Source organism: Callorhinus ursinus, unplaced genomic scaffold (assembly GCF_003265705.2).
Source record: "Callorhinus ursinus isolate GAN/ISIS: 27379988/994484 unplaced genomic scaffold, GSC_fseal_2.0 scaffold24, whole genome shotgun sequence".
NCBI classification, from domain to species: Eukaryota; Metazoa; Chordata; class Mammalia; order Carnivora; family Otariidae; genus Callorhinus; species Callorhinus ursinus.
In genome coordinates this window covers 29119579-29135688 of record NW_027397086.1, presented here as the reverse complement: position 1 = coordinate 29135688, position 16110 = coordinate 29119579, and the positions used below count along the sequence as shown (strand labels likewise).

The 16110-nt window shown below is 45.7% G+C and overlaps 1 protein-coding gene across 4 annotated transcripts in view; it reads right to left on the bottom strand.

Annotated features, from left to right (window-relative positions):
• The window catches only part of ANKS6 (ankyrin repeat and sterile alpha motif domain containing 6), a 48286-nt gene that overhangs the window by 11603 nt on the left and 20573 nt on the right, over positions 1-16110 (bottom strand). For all 4 annotated transcript variants that reach the window (XR_012373545.1, XR_012373546.1, XM_073876674.1 and 1 more), the window contains exons 12-14: positions 10731-10914; positions 6467-6534; positions 1078-1194 (exon numbers count right to left, since the gene is read on the bottom strand). Coding sequence is in view for 2 of the 4 variants with exons in the window: in XM_073876674.1 (XP_073732775.1) it covers positions 1078-1194; positions 6467-6534; positions 10731-10914 (369 nt within the window). In the remaining 2 variants the exon portion in view is untranslated. The remainder of the gene's footprint in view (positions 1-1077; positions 1195-6466; positions 6535-10730; positions 10915-16110) is intronic.

Here is a 16110-nt window from a genome sequence, read left to right as displayed (position 1 = left end):
GGCTCCGGCCTCCTCGGATTAACTGGGGAAGTGAATGGGAAGTGTCTTGTGAATGATAAAGTGCTACATGAATATTTATTTGCTGTTGGCACTCTAAGTCTCTTCAATATTTCTGTGCGTACCTGGCAATACACAGAAAGAACCGTAAGACCGGTCACGCTCTCTGACATAACCTCGTATCATGGAACACAGCCCGAGGAACAAAACAACAGAAGAAAAAAGAACAAGGCAAAGAACAAGAGACATCCATTATGGTGCTATTTGTAATGGCAAAACCCCAGACACGGCATGATTGTCTAACAGGAGGGGGGCTGTCAGGCAGATCGTGAAACAGCAATAGGTAAGCAAGTCCTGTATACTCTTGGAGTGAGACAAAAACGTCCATCCCACGTTAGGGAAAAATCCAGGAGGCAAAGGAGCCTGAATAGACCAACAGCTACTGTGGTACTAAGGTTTGCAAAGTGAGTGGTGATTTGCTTCTCATGTACTTTTTTTTTATTGTTTTCTGCATGTGTGCCTTTGATGGGGGTGCACTGTTAATCTTTAGTTTAAAGCTGATGAAACAGAAATTTAACATTAGACAAAAATGTAGGATGCCAACAATAACAACAGTGACTGACGGGTCTGTGTGTGCCAGGTGCGCCGCTAAGCATTTTGGTCCTGGCAACGACCCACTGCCCCCAGTGGATGAGGAAAGCACGGCTCAGGGAGGTGATGACTTCTAGGGCACACAGTGAGTAAGGGGAGGAGTGGGCTCACCCCCAGGTGGGCCTGACTCCAGGGCCCCTCTTACGAGGGCTCTGCTTCCACTGTAAGCTGGAGGGCAATACCCAGCCCCATGGGTTGAAATTACCACAGGGAGCATTTTCGCTGATTCTATGGGAAGAAAAATCTGGAAAAGGAACAGGGAGGTAGGGAGCACTCGGTGGTGAGAAGTGTGCACACGGGGCCGTCCTCTGCCAGATGTGCCAGAGGAGATGGAATCAGACCACAGATGTCCTCAGGAACACGGAGGGCTCAGGATCCTAGTGAAGCTCTCTGCTGTTCGAAACAGGAAAAAAAGATTGAGAACAATACCTTGCCTGCATTCAGTTCAGAAATCGCTGCCAAAATCTGCTGCCTGGATCCATCTGTCTTAATACCCAGCTCCTTCAAGTCACCGTCAGTGAGCGTGAGGAACGCTTCCATGTCCACCTGGAAAGAGAGAAGGGGGATTCGCTACCATCTGCTTTTGGTGCCACACCTTTTTTTTTTCCCCCCATCCACACCAGAAGCAGCCTGATTATGAGCTATTAGTGCTTATTAGCAGTGAAGTAATTATGATTTACTACTTCCAATTCCTGACTCTACGATGAAAGTTTAATTGCAAGTATTAAGGACTAACTCTCCTCAGCTCTAGGCCTGGAAATCCCAGGACAGTTGCACTGTGGAAGGACCCTGACCACTGAACAAGGAAGGGGAGTCTCTGAGACCGTAATCTGGGTGGCCGGCCTACTGCAAATCCAGGGCTGCTCTTAGAAGGTTGACCCCAGTGCTGCTGCATCCCAACAAGATCGGAAACCGCACGGAAAATGGGCATGTATGGCAGGACTCAGCATGGCTCCCCCCAGAGGACCAGGGAGATGCAGACTCTGGAAAGACAGAGTGCGCAAGGCAACGAGCAAAAGCGATAAAGGGGAGAAGGGCTCAGAACAAGGGCAGCTCAAAGCCGCACAACCCCGAGCTGCTACAGCTGAAACCCTAACACTCCCGTCATCCCAGCTTGGGCCTCAGCTCCAGGAGAGGAACCAACGGGGCGTCCTGTTACACGGCTGGTATGCTGCGGCGTCCGTCCTGCGAAGGGCAGACGTGGCTCGGAGGCAGCACGCACAGCGGGTGGAGGCCAGCCCTACACACCCCAGGTCTGTCCCGGAGCCTCGCTGTCAGGTGACAGCGGGGGGGACGCAGAAGCTAACACCACGTGCGAAGCACTTTCTGAGTATTCGACACAGACTGAGTTGTTTAAAGCTTACGACATAAAGTGAGATGACTACTATCCCCTCTTGGGGGACAGGGAAACTGAGGCACGGAGAGACTCAGTCCCCAAGGTCACGTGACCGGTCAGGGAAAAAACCAAGACTGGAACCCAGGCAGTGGGCTCCAGAGTCCCTGCTCTTCTCTGCGGGGGCCACGTCACTCTTCGATGCTGCAGCTGTAGTCACTGGCCTGGGGGCGGCGGCCTCCTTGCTAATGTGACTTGATGTTCCCTAAGAATTAAGGGGTTCTGTCCCCTGTATGGGCCCTTGCAAATGAGACCCCAAAATGGCAGTCATCTGGGAGACAGGCAGGGCCTCAATCCCCATGTGCTGCCTGGGGCACCTGGGCAGGAAGCTTACCTCAGTTTCCCACCTGAAATGTATGAATCCTCCCCCCACCTAACTTACAGGTGGCTGTAGGGTCTACCCAGCGGGCTTACACAAAGCTTTGCAAGCTAAATTATGAAAATATTACAGTTTTATGTGATATAATACTGCTGTCATTTAAAATTAAACTTTCATGACTTACTGAAAATCCTTAGTTCTTCACTTTAAAAGTAGGCTTTGTTTTCTATTCCCTCAGAGATACTGAAGATTTTTAAAAATTTTCTTCAAAACATTTGGTGTATGTGGAGATAGAGGAATTTTTTTCTGAAAAATGTCCCCCATCTTTCCTTTTCTATTTTAATAGTCATTTTACTTTCCTGGATTAAAACAACCTTGAAGCAGGCGTGAGTCGGTGGGGAAGGGTCTGCTCCCTCCCCAGCCCCAAGCTCTGTGACGTGGCCCCCTGCATCTCTCTGGGATTTTACAGCTCACAGGGGCTGAGGGCCTGAAAGAGCAGATGACATGGTTTTGAGACACTGCCCGCCCCTGGCTGGGCCAGACACTCCCTTCTCCCCACAGCCCGACCCGCAGGCTGTCCCCAAAGCCAGCTCCCCAGCACCTCTCTGCTCTCTTGCCCAGGGTGCCCCCACTCCCCCGTCACCCCCTTCTAACTGGAGTCTCCTTTCCTGTGAGTCTGCCCCTAACTCCCCCACCAGCTCTGGTCCACCACCCACACCAGAGGCTAGAGATCTTGCTGGCCCTCGTCTGTCTCTGGACTGTGGTTCGCAAGATCATGTCCATGCTGGCCAGGCCCTGCTCGGTCAGGCTGTGCTCCCTGCTCCAGATGCGCCAGCCACCGTCAGGCCCTGAACAGGCCAAAGCGCTGATGGCTCTCTGCGCACGTCTGCTCCCTCCTCCCAGATGCCCTTCTAGCCCTGCTCCCCTCCCTCAAAGCTCAGTTTATGCTCAGCTGAGGTCTCCTCTGGCCCTCATTCTATAGACCCCCTTCCCTGGGCTCCCAGAATGCTCTGGGTGTTTCTGCCTTTGCTAGGGTCAGGCTCTGGTAGAGGGCCTGGTAGGGGGCAGAGACCTGAGTTGTGTTTGCTGGCTGACAGAATGACCACACTAATCAATATGCTACTGCATCCGCACATGCACTGACCTTCTCAATCTCTGACCTCTGTCAACCCTGGGGGGCTGCCAAATCCTCACAGCTCATTTTAGGTGGAGGGAACCAGAGACTAAATTCTCCTCACGTGAGTACTTCTGAAGGGTTAGCACTATGAGGCAGAAACATCTGTGTCCTTTCAATATTCATGCCCTACTTTTTTTTAGTAATAGAATCCTAGTTGTCAGCTAGGCACATTTCCATGAAGCTAAAGCACTATATTTCTGAGTTTCCCTTGCATATGAGCATGTCAACTGACAAACTTTTGGCTAATGAAATATAAGGTTTATGGTACTTTGAGGAATTCTCTTTAAAAAAGGAGAGCACGTGTCTTTTTGCTATCTCCTTCCATCCTGCTGCCTGGAATGTGGATGTAATGGCTGGAGCTCTAGCAGCCATACTGGACTTTGAGGATGAGGGCCATACACCCTAGTGATGGTGGAGCAGAGAACTAGAAGGAGCTTTGATGACTCACCTGAACACTTTCTGTGGGAAAAATAACCTTCTATTTTGTTTAAGATACTATTATCTGGGGATTTTTCAATATATGTAGCCAAAGCCATCCTAATACAGGTAGAGAGATGAAAATTATTAGTCTGTCTTCAGTTTCAGTATGGCAGGATGAGAAAATGTATTAACTTCATTCTTCTTCCAAATTCTCAACAAGCACTAAAAGCATATAATAATAGGGAGAAAGTTTTATGAGCCCCGGCAATGAGGGAAAAGTACTATTCTGCATGCCAGGTACTTTAAGGAGTTTCTTAAGGGACTAACAAGTACTCTGTAGCTGTGGGGATGGGTGTAGAGGTGAGGGCAGGGGCAATCAATGGTGTTAAAACCTGAGTCCCATGAAAGCCTTCAAGGGAACACGGGATCTCTAGATGGATAGATAACAACCCTCACACATTGCTACCTAGCTTATATATTGTCCAGAGAGAAGCTAAGCACAGGGGGGACAGCTGAGCTGGCTCCTGACAAGGGCACTGCCTCAGCTAACCTCACCCTACCCAACACACACAGAAATCCTCCAGCCAGTGGCTCTGCCCTCCCCACAGTCCTGCCCCAGGCCTGAGCACCCTCCTCAACCCCAGGGCTATAGAGATTTTCAGGTGGGTGAGTGAAGACCACAGCAACTCTGCATGGTCTCCCTGCCCTCCAAAACTCTGAAAGTGTCAAATTTCATCTGGAACACACCTCAGTTCCCTATAAGGGACAGCTGCAAGAACCAGAGAATGGTGAATAACAGGTGTACCCTCAGACACGTAAGCTCCAAAACAGGGATGCAGCTAAGAACTCAGGACAAACGTTGCCTTGTGACACAGAGACACCTCAAGAAACAGAAGTACACCTTGAGATGTGTTCCCTGCATACTCCAAGAGGGCGCAGAACACAGCACACAAGAGCAGGCCGCCAGCAGTGCATGGGAAAGATTTCCTGGCAATAAGAAACATCGCTGCTGCGGTTTAAAACGCCAAAGAGGCAGGAAGGACCCGCTGGCTCCAGCAGGAAAGCAAGGGAGGAAGAAAGCCACTGCACTCTGTCTGCTGCTTAAGACAAAATGCGAACTCCTCAGTAGCATCTCAAGCTTGCAGGGACGGTGAGTGATTCTCAGGACTGCTACTGCAATGATGAGAGTTGCCATGTACTCGACCGGGCACCAGAAATATTCCAAACTGGCGATTACATCCTGGTGGCTAGTGGGCCTGCAGAGGAGCTTTATGTGGCCGAAATGGTAAGTTTTTTCCAAAACGTATTGAGATATAATTCACTTACAATACAGTCCACCCATTTAAAGTGTACAGTTCATAAGGAATACATCAGTGGTACTGTGACAGCGACGTAGCGGGATGGAGGGCAGCCACGCTTGTGGTGAACACAGTTAAAGGATAAGCTTGGCAAATCACCAAGCTGTACACCTGAAATTAACGTAACACTGTGTGCAACTATACGCAAATAAAAAATTCTTTTTAATTAAAGAAAGCAGACGAGTCAGTGATTTTTAGTATAGTCAGAGTTGTGCAACCACCACACTCTATTTTAGAACATTTGCATCACTCCAAAAAGAAACCCACACCCATATAAGCAGTCCGTCCCCATTCTCTCCTCCCCCCACACCCTGGCAACCACTAATTACTTTCTGTCTCTACAGATTTGCCTATTCTGGACATTTCATATAAATGGAATCACACCATATGTGGCCTTTTGTGTCTGGCTTCTTCCCCTCAGCATAATGTGTGTCCCAGGCTCATCCGTGTCATAGTGTGCGTCAGCACTTTCTTCCTTTTTATGGCCGAATTATATTCCATGGTACAGTGATAACGCATCTGGTCATTCATCGATCGATGGACATTTGGGCTGTTTCCCACTTTTTGGCTATTATGAATAATGCTGCTATGAACATTCGTGTGCAAGTTTTTGTGTGGACATATGTTTTCAGTTCTCTTAGGCACACACCCAGGAGTGGGACTGCTGGGTCACATGGTAATTCTATGTTTAACATTTTGAGAAACTACCAAACAGCAGAACGGTCATTTAAAAAAAAAAAAAAATGTGACTGTGAGTGCTTTTAAGCAAAAGGAACTCTCTCGGATTAACACAGACATCCTATATCCAGATACTTAGCACAGAGTCAATAGGATTTGTTTTTGACCAGCTTTAAACCTAAAAACCTGCCAGTCGATCTCCTTCAACAAAAGTGTGCGAAGGACAAACGCAAACTTTACTCACGAGAGCAGTGCGCAAAATCACATAATTCTATCACAACAAAACAAGCCGTAAGGCCCCCAGGATTTCACTGTGATGAACTGAACTAAATGTGCTGAACACAAACTCCATCTCCTTAGCTGTCTCAGTGAGAAAGATCAATCTACGCTCGTAGGATGAAAACTCATATATTTAAGATACTTTGTTTTTTTACAGTAAGATTCAAATGGACATTCAAAAATAACATCCTTACCTCTTGCTCCTCAAAAATGGGCTGATATTTCTCAAGTGATAATTTCTTAAGGATTCCAGTCAGTTCATCTTCGAGAGGGAAAGATGTGAAAAGATATTTTAGAATTTGGCAAAATGCATCAGAACAGTGGTCTTCAAACTCATAAAGTAGCAGCAAGCTTATCTCAAATGAAATGTCACAAGAAACCCCAACACAGGAAGCAGATCTAAGCTCCACTCGTGGGGATGCAGCTGGGGGCGGGTCTGAGCCACCTGTCAGCCACACTTCCCCTCGAGGTGCACCCTTGGCAGCTCCCCAGACCCCAAAGTGGGTGGTGGACACAGAAGGTGGGGAGGTTCGTGGCCAGGTGACCCTCCAATGGCTGCAATCCCCAAGTTCTCAGAGTTCTAGATGCTGGGACTAAAACTCCACTTTTTGTCCAAGAACAGCTTTTAATTATGATTTCTTGACTGCTGGTCACCGCACCTGTGGCAAACACTAATGCCAGCAAGTTGTCAGCAAGGCGGAGAAAAAACTTTAAGAGAACAAGCAGGTGGCTTCCGACCAGAACTGGAGTTTGGCTAAGTGTGAGGAGGCTGTGGGCTTCCTGAAGAAAGGACGGATACATCTGAGTGGAAGAGCAGAGCCAGAGGGGCACAGAGCAGGGGAAAACAGAAGATATTGGATAGCAAGATTTCAGAGCAGGGAGGGTGAAGAAAGGAGACAAGACTAGCATCGGTGGGAGGTGGGGGTGGCTTGAAACAACATTCACTGACACATTCAACAGGGATTTACCAGACTAGGCACTAGGGACCCAACAGAGACCAAAACAGATAAGCAGGCTGCCAGGCCAAAGGCAGTGAGGACGAAGGAAGCAGGGTAGGAGTAGATGACAGGGAACAGGAGAACACTGTTTATTAGAGGGTGGTTAATGAAGGGCTCCTTTATAAGGTACCATTTGAGCAGTAAATGAAGGAATGAACTGGGTAATACCAAGGGAAAGATCAGCAGGCAGTATTCAGGCAGAAGGAACAGCAAGTGCAAAGGTCCTGGGGCCATAGGTGCAATTCACAGAAGAGTGGAGGGGAGGTTAGGAGACCTGAGTTCCTTTTTTTAACTCATTCATTCAACAGTGGCTACCAACATGCCTACTACATGCTGGGAGTGCAAGGATGGAATGGTCTGTGCTGTGAAGGAGCTCAGTGTGGCTGGGAAGATGAAATGATGAGGCTGATACGCCATCAGGCACCCCGCACATGGATAACACATCTGCTCTTTACAACAACCCCATGAGCTCCATCCTATCATCATCCTCATTTACAGATGAGGAAGTGAGGTATAAAAATGTTGGCTACCACATCCTAGATGAGATCATACTGCTGATCCGTGGCTTTCACACCAAGTCGTCCAGCTCCCAGGCCTGTGCTACGCACCCCATCCCTTCCGCCACATCTCTCACTGGTGACTGGTGCTATGATAAGGGGTATCAACAAGGGAACCGGGAGACAGGGAAGACAGCTGACCAGCCTGAAGGACTGGAAAAGCCTTCACAGAAGAGTGCTACTGAGCTCGGATGTATGAGATGAAGCGAGTCCCAGTCCGCACAGAACCCACTGATTGTTGCATGATGCCAAAGCTTTGCTCCTGCTTTTCCCTCCACACGCAGCCTTTCCCCCCAGTGGTGTGCTGCTAAGTGGTTAACAACCGGCTCTCTGAGGGAAAATGTATGTGCGTACGTAGGTAGCTATGTCAGTTTACTGCAGATTTTACTGAGGGACACGTGTAAGGGACAGGTAGCACTCAATTTACATATAATAATACACTACACAATATTGTTTCTCACAAATTCCATTTCGCCAATGCTTGCATGGCATCTCAGGCACCTCACTGAATGCTTTCACTGATTTTCGCCCTCCTCTTAATCCATAGCCAAGGACTACAGTTCCAACATGGCTGCTGCTGGATAGTTTCGTCTAAGGGAACAGGTAAGATGAAACAGAACAATGAGGACGCATATAGGAACTTCACGTGAGCAACTGGGCTGAGTGAGATGATGATTTGAAAATCCCGAGAGACTATTTTCTCAATTATTTGTGCTAGTCACACTTTTAACTTTCTCCTGAAAAATGAACACTTTGTCCAACATCGTCTAGATGACATCTAGATGCTCTAGGAGACAACAAACCAAACCCCGACTGGTGGCATTTGCTGACGTCATGGAGTCAACGCCCCCTCCTGGCCGATTTCAAGCTACCGACTACAACCAACGTTCCTGAAAGTGGAACTGGGAAGGGATGTGCATAGTAGCATAACATTATATAGTATTTCTACTGCATAAAGAGCACAGAGGTTCTGTACTAAAAAGTTAATAATATATTTTGTTTTAAATACCACATACCTTTAATTAAATATAATTAGTATAATTACATAAATTCACATAATTTGACTTTTTCTTTTCTTTGGCTTCTTTTATACACACACACACACACACACACACACACACTTATATAGATTTGTTTTTATACAGATTTACATATTTATATTTAATATACACTTTATATATACTTTGTTTTTACATATATTTATATATTTTACATATTATATTTTTATATAATATATACATATATTTTTATAACATATGTAGGTATTATGTTATATACACACACAGGTATTGTTGTTTTGTTGTAATTTGACTTTTAATAGCTGTGTTTAATCACTGGCTTGTACATTTCCTATAAATTCGACAACTGACTCTGGTCCGCCACCGCCCCGCCTCTCCTCAGCCCTCTGGCCTGAAGGCCTGCTCTTCGGTGAAGCCTGCCATGGCACCCCTTCCTCTGCTGCTAACTCAGATTTGCCCCCATCTGTGTCACAATCCCGAACTGCTATTATGTTGCCTGCACCCGAAGCCCCAGCCAGGCTGTGAGGTATCCTAACAGCCAGCACAGGTTAGGTCACCCAGTACACAGGCTTCACCCCTGTGAGGGAGGGGTCTCAAGAGGGCCGCAGGTGGAAAGTTGGGGCAGGCAAAGGCTTGCATGCAGTCCGTGACGGGGGCCACACGTTTCCCACACGAATGTCATAAAAAGTGGCTGTTTGGGGGATGGATTGCAGCTCTGTCCTGTGACAATCTCATGCTGCCTCAGGACACAGGAACTCTGGAAGGGAAAGCTAGGCTTTCTACACCAGAGAAATTAATCTAAAAAGAAATTGCTATCAGCTCCTCTTTTGTTTCTATCCCAACTCAGGCTTTGCAAACCTTTTTAAATGATGAGGGAGAGGGAAAAGAGTGGGCATGGACAGTGCGTACAGATACCCACGGTCTCAACTCTGTTTTGGAGAAAGGTGGGGTATGATTACCTAACTGAACCTCTAGGAGTTTAGATTCCTAAAAGCTTCCACGGTAGGAGAATTCATGAGTGGGGAACTAAAACCCACAAAGAAAACACAGTTAGGGATGTATTTTCACATCCCCATAGGATGGGGTTGCTAGTGACTCTCTGAAGCTATTATAAATGATGGCATTAGATATCACAAAAAAAATAAAAGCAGCCCCCAAATACAGAGGATGCCAATGGCAGCATGCATTTATCAACTCAGTCCAGACCACAGCCGGTGCAGTTGGTCTCAGCTTACGCTCAGCCCAGACCACAGCCGGTGCAGTTGGTCTCAGCTTACACTCAGCCCCTTCCTCCCTGCAGCCGGGTGCCCTCGCATGAGCATGAGGCCCTCACACACCTGAGATTTCTCTCCCCTCTCTGACACACTACTTGATTTGCACCTGCCTGGGCCCTGTGTCTTACCAAAGCTCCGCTCCCTCTCCCGCCACCTACCCGCACCCTCAACCCACCCCCCCCATCCCCAGACCACCAGACGGCAGTTTAAAGGACAGGATTCTTCATCTCCCTTTGTCTTTTATCTCTTCCTATTCATCTGGGGCCTCGCAGCTGGGCCTCCACTCCCTGTCCTTTCTGCATCATCCCCACAGGAGGGACTTGCAGTTCACGCGCCCAGGTTCTAAAGTTCTCCTGGTTACAGGGGACAGCTGTTGCTTCTGCTTGCCCACCATCCAAGCCCTCCTCCTTCTAGAAACAGCACTGTGATTTTCCTTTGAGGAGCCACTTCTCTCCGGGTCCATAGGGTAGAGACCCTGATCCCAGCAACAAAGGCAGACACAGGACCTGTGCCTGGCCAATCAGCACATTCCACTATCGCAATTAAGAGCACCTGCCAGTCACAGCGGCAAAGAGGAAAGGGGGGTATTTCAGGACCTTGGGGGACTCACCCTCATCTGTGATGGTGCCACTGCTGGAGCCCCCACTGCTCTTGGACTGCCGATGGGACGAAGAGGACGACACCGAGGACTCGGCCGTGTGCCCTTTGGGTGAGGGGGAGGGTGTGAGCGTAGGGGAGGTGCTCTTGGAGGTAGTGGAAGTTCCAGACAGAGGCCTTTTGCTTGTCTCCAGTTTCTGCCGAAAAGAATAAGACAAATACGTAAGCCGTCATCTGGAGGGTAGAAGTGATTAAAACACACTCGACAGGGAACATGGGTGCTGACTCAGCAAGGTATCTAACCAGGACGATGAAACCTACTTTAAAACATATGCAAAGCAGAAACAGTATTGTCAGAACACTCACAGGAAAACTGTCCCCTGGAGCAGAGAGGCAGGGGGTAGGATGGAAAAAGTAGCCCTTGAGAAGCCAGGAACCTGGGCGCTAGTCTTGCCCGTATGGCTACGAGCATTGTGTCCTTGGCCAAGTCCCTTTCCCTCTCAGCTAACCCAGCTCTAAATGGAAGTGTGGCTTATAAATGCATGAAGTCCCTTTCTGCTCCTGACGTTCCTTCATCTAAACCAGTCATTGCCAACCTTCCACCAAAGAACACATGATTTTTCCCCTTTGTGTGTCATTTCGCTTAAAAAAAAAAAAGTGCCTTCTTTTTAAATTTTAGACTTACAGAAGAGTTGCAAAGATAGAACAGAGCATTCCCGTGTATCCATCAGACAGCTTCCCCTGATGTTAACAGCTTACATAACTATGGCACAATCATCCAAACTACCAAATTAACAGTCGTGCAATACTATCAGCTAACCTATGGACTTCACTCGGATTTCACTGGTTGTCGCACATGATGCCCTGATTCTGGTCCAGGGTCCCACGTTGCATTGACTTATCATGTCCCTCTGACCTCCTCCAACCTGTGACAGCTCAGTCTTTCCTTGTCTTTCATGACCTTGACACTGTCGAAGAGTTGAGGTGTTTGTAGAGGGTCCCTCAGTTTGGGTCAATCTTTTATTTTCTCATAATTAGATTTGCTCATGGATTTGGGGGTTAATGGCCCCAGAGGTAATGAGCCACTCTTACTGCATCATACCATTTCTTATTACTGATAACACTGTACCCATTTCTTATTACTGATAACATTGACCTTCATCACTTAGTTAAGGTGATATCTGTCCAATTTCTCCATGGTGAAGTTACTACCTTTTCTCTTTATAATTAACAAATATTTGAGGGGAGGGGGGTAGATTTTGAGCTAAATATCTTGTTGCTCCCAGTAATTTTAGCATTCTTCAATTGATCTTGTCTACAGCAAATACTACTGTGATGTTCTAATGATAGAAGATCTGCTATTTCCCTTACCTTTCACACTTATTATTTGGAATTCTGTAAGGAAGAGTTGCTCCTTTTCCTGTTTGTTCAGTTATTTATTCCTTATCAGTATGGGCTCATGGATATTTACGCTATTCTTTGGGCTATAATCTAATAACTATTGCTTTTTATTTTATGGTTGTTCAAATTGTTCCAGTTTTGGCCACTGAGATTTTTCAGGTGGGCTCCTACGTCCTTTCAACATGCCCACCTTTTTAATTTAATTCTTTTAAGGCCATCTCCTTTCCTTACTTTCTGAAACCATAAAATGCTTTAGGCTCATCTTGTATTTTCACTGACCCAGCACTGGAATAAACCACTTCTCCAAGGCCCTGGTCCCTTTTCTTGGAGAGTGGTATTTAGAAACCAAAATCTGGGTACTAGGTTGCTCGTGGTTACTGGGATGTCACTTGCTTGCAGGGTGGACAGAGCAAGGAAATAGAGTATACTGAGCCATGTATACACCAGCCACACTTACTACTTTATCAATCTGTGTATATATATATATACACACACACACATATTTATAGGCATGCATTCATATTGATTCATACCAACACCTCTGACAACAGTCCAACATCCATGGGGTTTGCTCAGGCATTTCCCCTTTGATTCAATCTCTGACAGTGAAAAAGGGGGCTCGTTATATTTACTTATTTGATCAACCCTAGTATAAATATAAAGTGTATATGTATACAAAAAGTATCTATGTGTAAAGTGGTTTCAGAATTTAACCCATATCCCTACAAGAAAAAAAAAATTATCAACTAGAGTACAGTGTTTAGGTACGGTTATTTGTCTGTATTTGGCCTTACCATATCCACTCGACACAGTTTTCCCCCACTCCCACCTCCCAACGTGTGCTTACGTCAGTCATTTGTAATACAGTTAGATCTGTTGTCATGGTCTGCATTCCATCTTTGGTTCCTGGTTCATACTGTTTTTTAAAATCTGCATACAGCACAAATAAGTTGGTTGTGTAAAATTCTCTGGGTTTTGATAAACGCAGAGTTGTGTACCACTGAAGAACAGTTCCATCACCTCCCAAATTCCCTTGTCCAGTCCTTTTCTAGTCACTCTCCCCCCCATCCTGACCCACAGAGATAAAGGATCTGTTTTCCATCCCTAAGGCTTTGTCTTAGAATTCTAAAACGTCACATAAATGGAATTATATAATATGTAGACTTTTGGGGCTGGAGCAGCAAACTGCCTTGAAGATCCATTCAAGTTACTGCACATGTCAACAGTGCGGTCCTTTCCACTGCTGAGCAGCGTTCCATCACATGGATGTACCACAGCTGGTTTACCCACTGGCCTGTTGACAACACGTCTCCAGTTTGGCGTGATTATGGAGAAAACTGCTATAAACAATCACAAACAGATTTTGGCATGAACAGTTTTTAAAAATACACTTGGGTAAATATCTAGGAGGGAGCTAGTCAGTCCGTATGGTAAGTGCATATTTAGTTTTATAAGAAACTACCAAACGTTTTCAAGGTGGCTGTGCTGTTCTGTACTCCCACTGGTATCTGCGTTCCAGTAGCTCCATATCCTCACCAACACTTGTATCTTTACATTTTAATTTTTTTAAAATTTTAGCCAGTCTATTAGGTGTATAGTGCTATGTTGCTGTGGTTTTAATTTGCATTTTCCCCAAAAGCTAATGTTCAACATTTTTCCATATGTTTATTTACCATTTGTGTACTTTTGATGAAGTATCCATTCTGCCTATTTTTTATAATTTGTTGGTCCTTTTGTTGTTGAGTTAAAAAAAATTTTTTTTTTAAATAGGTTCCATGCCCTAGTGTAGAGCCTGACGTGGGCCTGAACTCATGACCCTGAGGTCAAGACCTGAGTAGAGAACAAGAGTCAGAGACATAACCAACTGAGCCACCCAGGCACTCCTCTTACTGCTGAGTTATGGGAGTTATTTATTCGGTAGTGTAACTAGGCTATGGCTAGGTGTCTTCTTTTTGACATTTATCCTATAGTGTTTTCTGAACTTCCTGGACCTGTGATTTGTCATTTATCATTAATCTGGGGAATTTTTCAGGCATTATTTTAAGATATTCTTTCCATCCTATTCCATTCTTTCCACCCTGTCTTCGGGGATTCTTATTACTTGCATGTGAGAGCACTTGACACCCCACAACGGTTTTTTTGTTGTTCTTGTTGTTTTTATTTTTTAACTTCTTTTTGTCTTTGTGTTTCCATTTGGGTGATTTCTTTTACCCTGTCTTCCACTTCACAGACTCTTTCCTTGGCTGTGTCAAGTTTACCGAAGAGCCCATCAAAGGCAGGCCTGTCTCTGTTACCTGTTTTCTATTTCTAGGGTTTTCATTTGATTCTTTCTTAGAGTTTCCATCTATCTGCTGAAATAGCTACATGATCTTCCATGTTCAAATTTTCCATTAGAGCCTTTAACAATTAATTGTAGTTCTTTTAAATTCACTGGTAATTCCAACATCTCTGTCATAGCTGAGTCAGGTTCTGACGACTGCTGTGTTTCTTGGGAGTGCAGTTTTTCATGCCTTTTTGTAGGTCTTGTAATATTTGGTAAAGTTGGACATCTTAACTAGGATAGCAGGGGCTAAGATAAATAGTTTTAATGCATGGAAATGGGTACACCTCTCCTTCTGCTAAGCCTTTAATGCTCCTTCTAACTACATCCCAGAGTGGAACAAGAAGTCCCTCTCTTAGATTTTGAAAGATTTTTGTCATTTAGTTGCATATATTGTTAATAAATTCTTTTCTGCTTTTATATAAAGAAGGACATTCAATAATACAGCTTCTAATTAAGCAGGAGATAATTAGTATATCCCGACTAAACAGATCTAGCCCAGCTAAAGCAAAGAAACATAATACTCTGGATCTTGTGGGCTGCATTATTTGGTAGGGGTGGGGAGACAGATAAATATGATTATTTGGGATGCTCTGAAATATTTGAACTATTACCTGGGTTCCCAGTATAGCAGACTGATTGTGTTAATAGCGTCATCTCAATTCCTCCCATGTAACTCTGTGTGTTCTCCTACAGTGGGTGTGCTGACTTCTTAAACGACCTGATTGGTTTTCAACTCATGCCTTTGGCTGTTGTCATGAGAACGCACCTAAGTTTGTTGTTGGCACACATGGCCCAGTTATCCTGGTCACCCCAGCCAACAGCCAAATGTATAAGTGATCCCCCCCAGACCAGAAGGACTGACTAGCTAAGTCCAGACCGAAATGCTGACCCACAGGTTCACGAGCTAAAGAAATGCTTTTTGTTTTAAACCACTAGGCTCTCGGGTGGAAAGAGAGAGCTGATAGACTCAGTGGGACTCTGGGCCTCCAGAGGTCTGGGAAGCACTGACACACACACTGAAATGCCCCCCACCCCCCGATTTTCCTCAGGTTCACCTCAGGTTGATTCGTGAACATGGCAGAAGCCATGCCTTGACTATTCCACTACTACGGTGGTGCTTGTCTGAAGCAAAGTTCAAAAACCAGATTCAGGAGGCTCCTACTTTGAATACTAATTTCTAATTCTTCCTAGGGGAGTCTTTGACAAGCACCTCATGTCTCCACTTTGCTGCTGGAGCCTTGGACAGAAAGCCCACTCCTTGTGTCCTTTGATTTAAGGCAGCAGTTTCTGAGAGCCCTGGGCTGGGCTGGCTGCAATACTCTCTGGGGGTAAAATCAGACCCTGTCTTGAAGAGTCTCATTCAGTTATGCTGGGTGGAGCCCAGAAACCTGAATTTTCAGAGAGCTCCCCAAGCATATTGTTAGGAGTATCAGGTGATCACTGAACTGGATCGTTTCCCCAGTTTGTTTCCTGAATGCATCTTTTGACACAATCTCCTTTCATCAGAATATACTTGTACATAGATTATATATAATAGATGCAGCCGAGTGAGATAATAGTTAACTTATAATTTAGACGCCTACCTATTTTGGGAACACCAATTAAAGGAAGCTAACAATATCTAACACATCATAAGATCATCCAAATAGAAACAGAAATTCTTAAACAA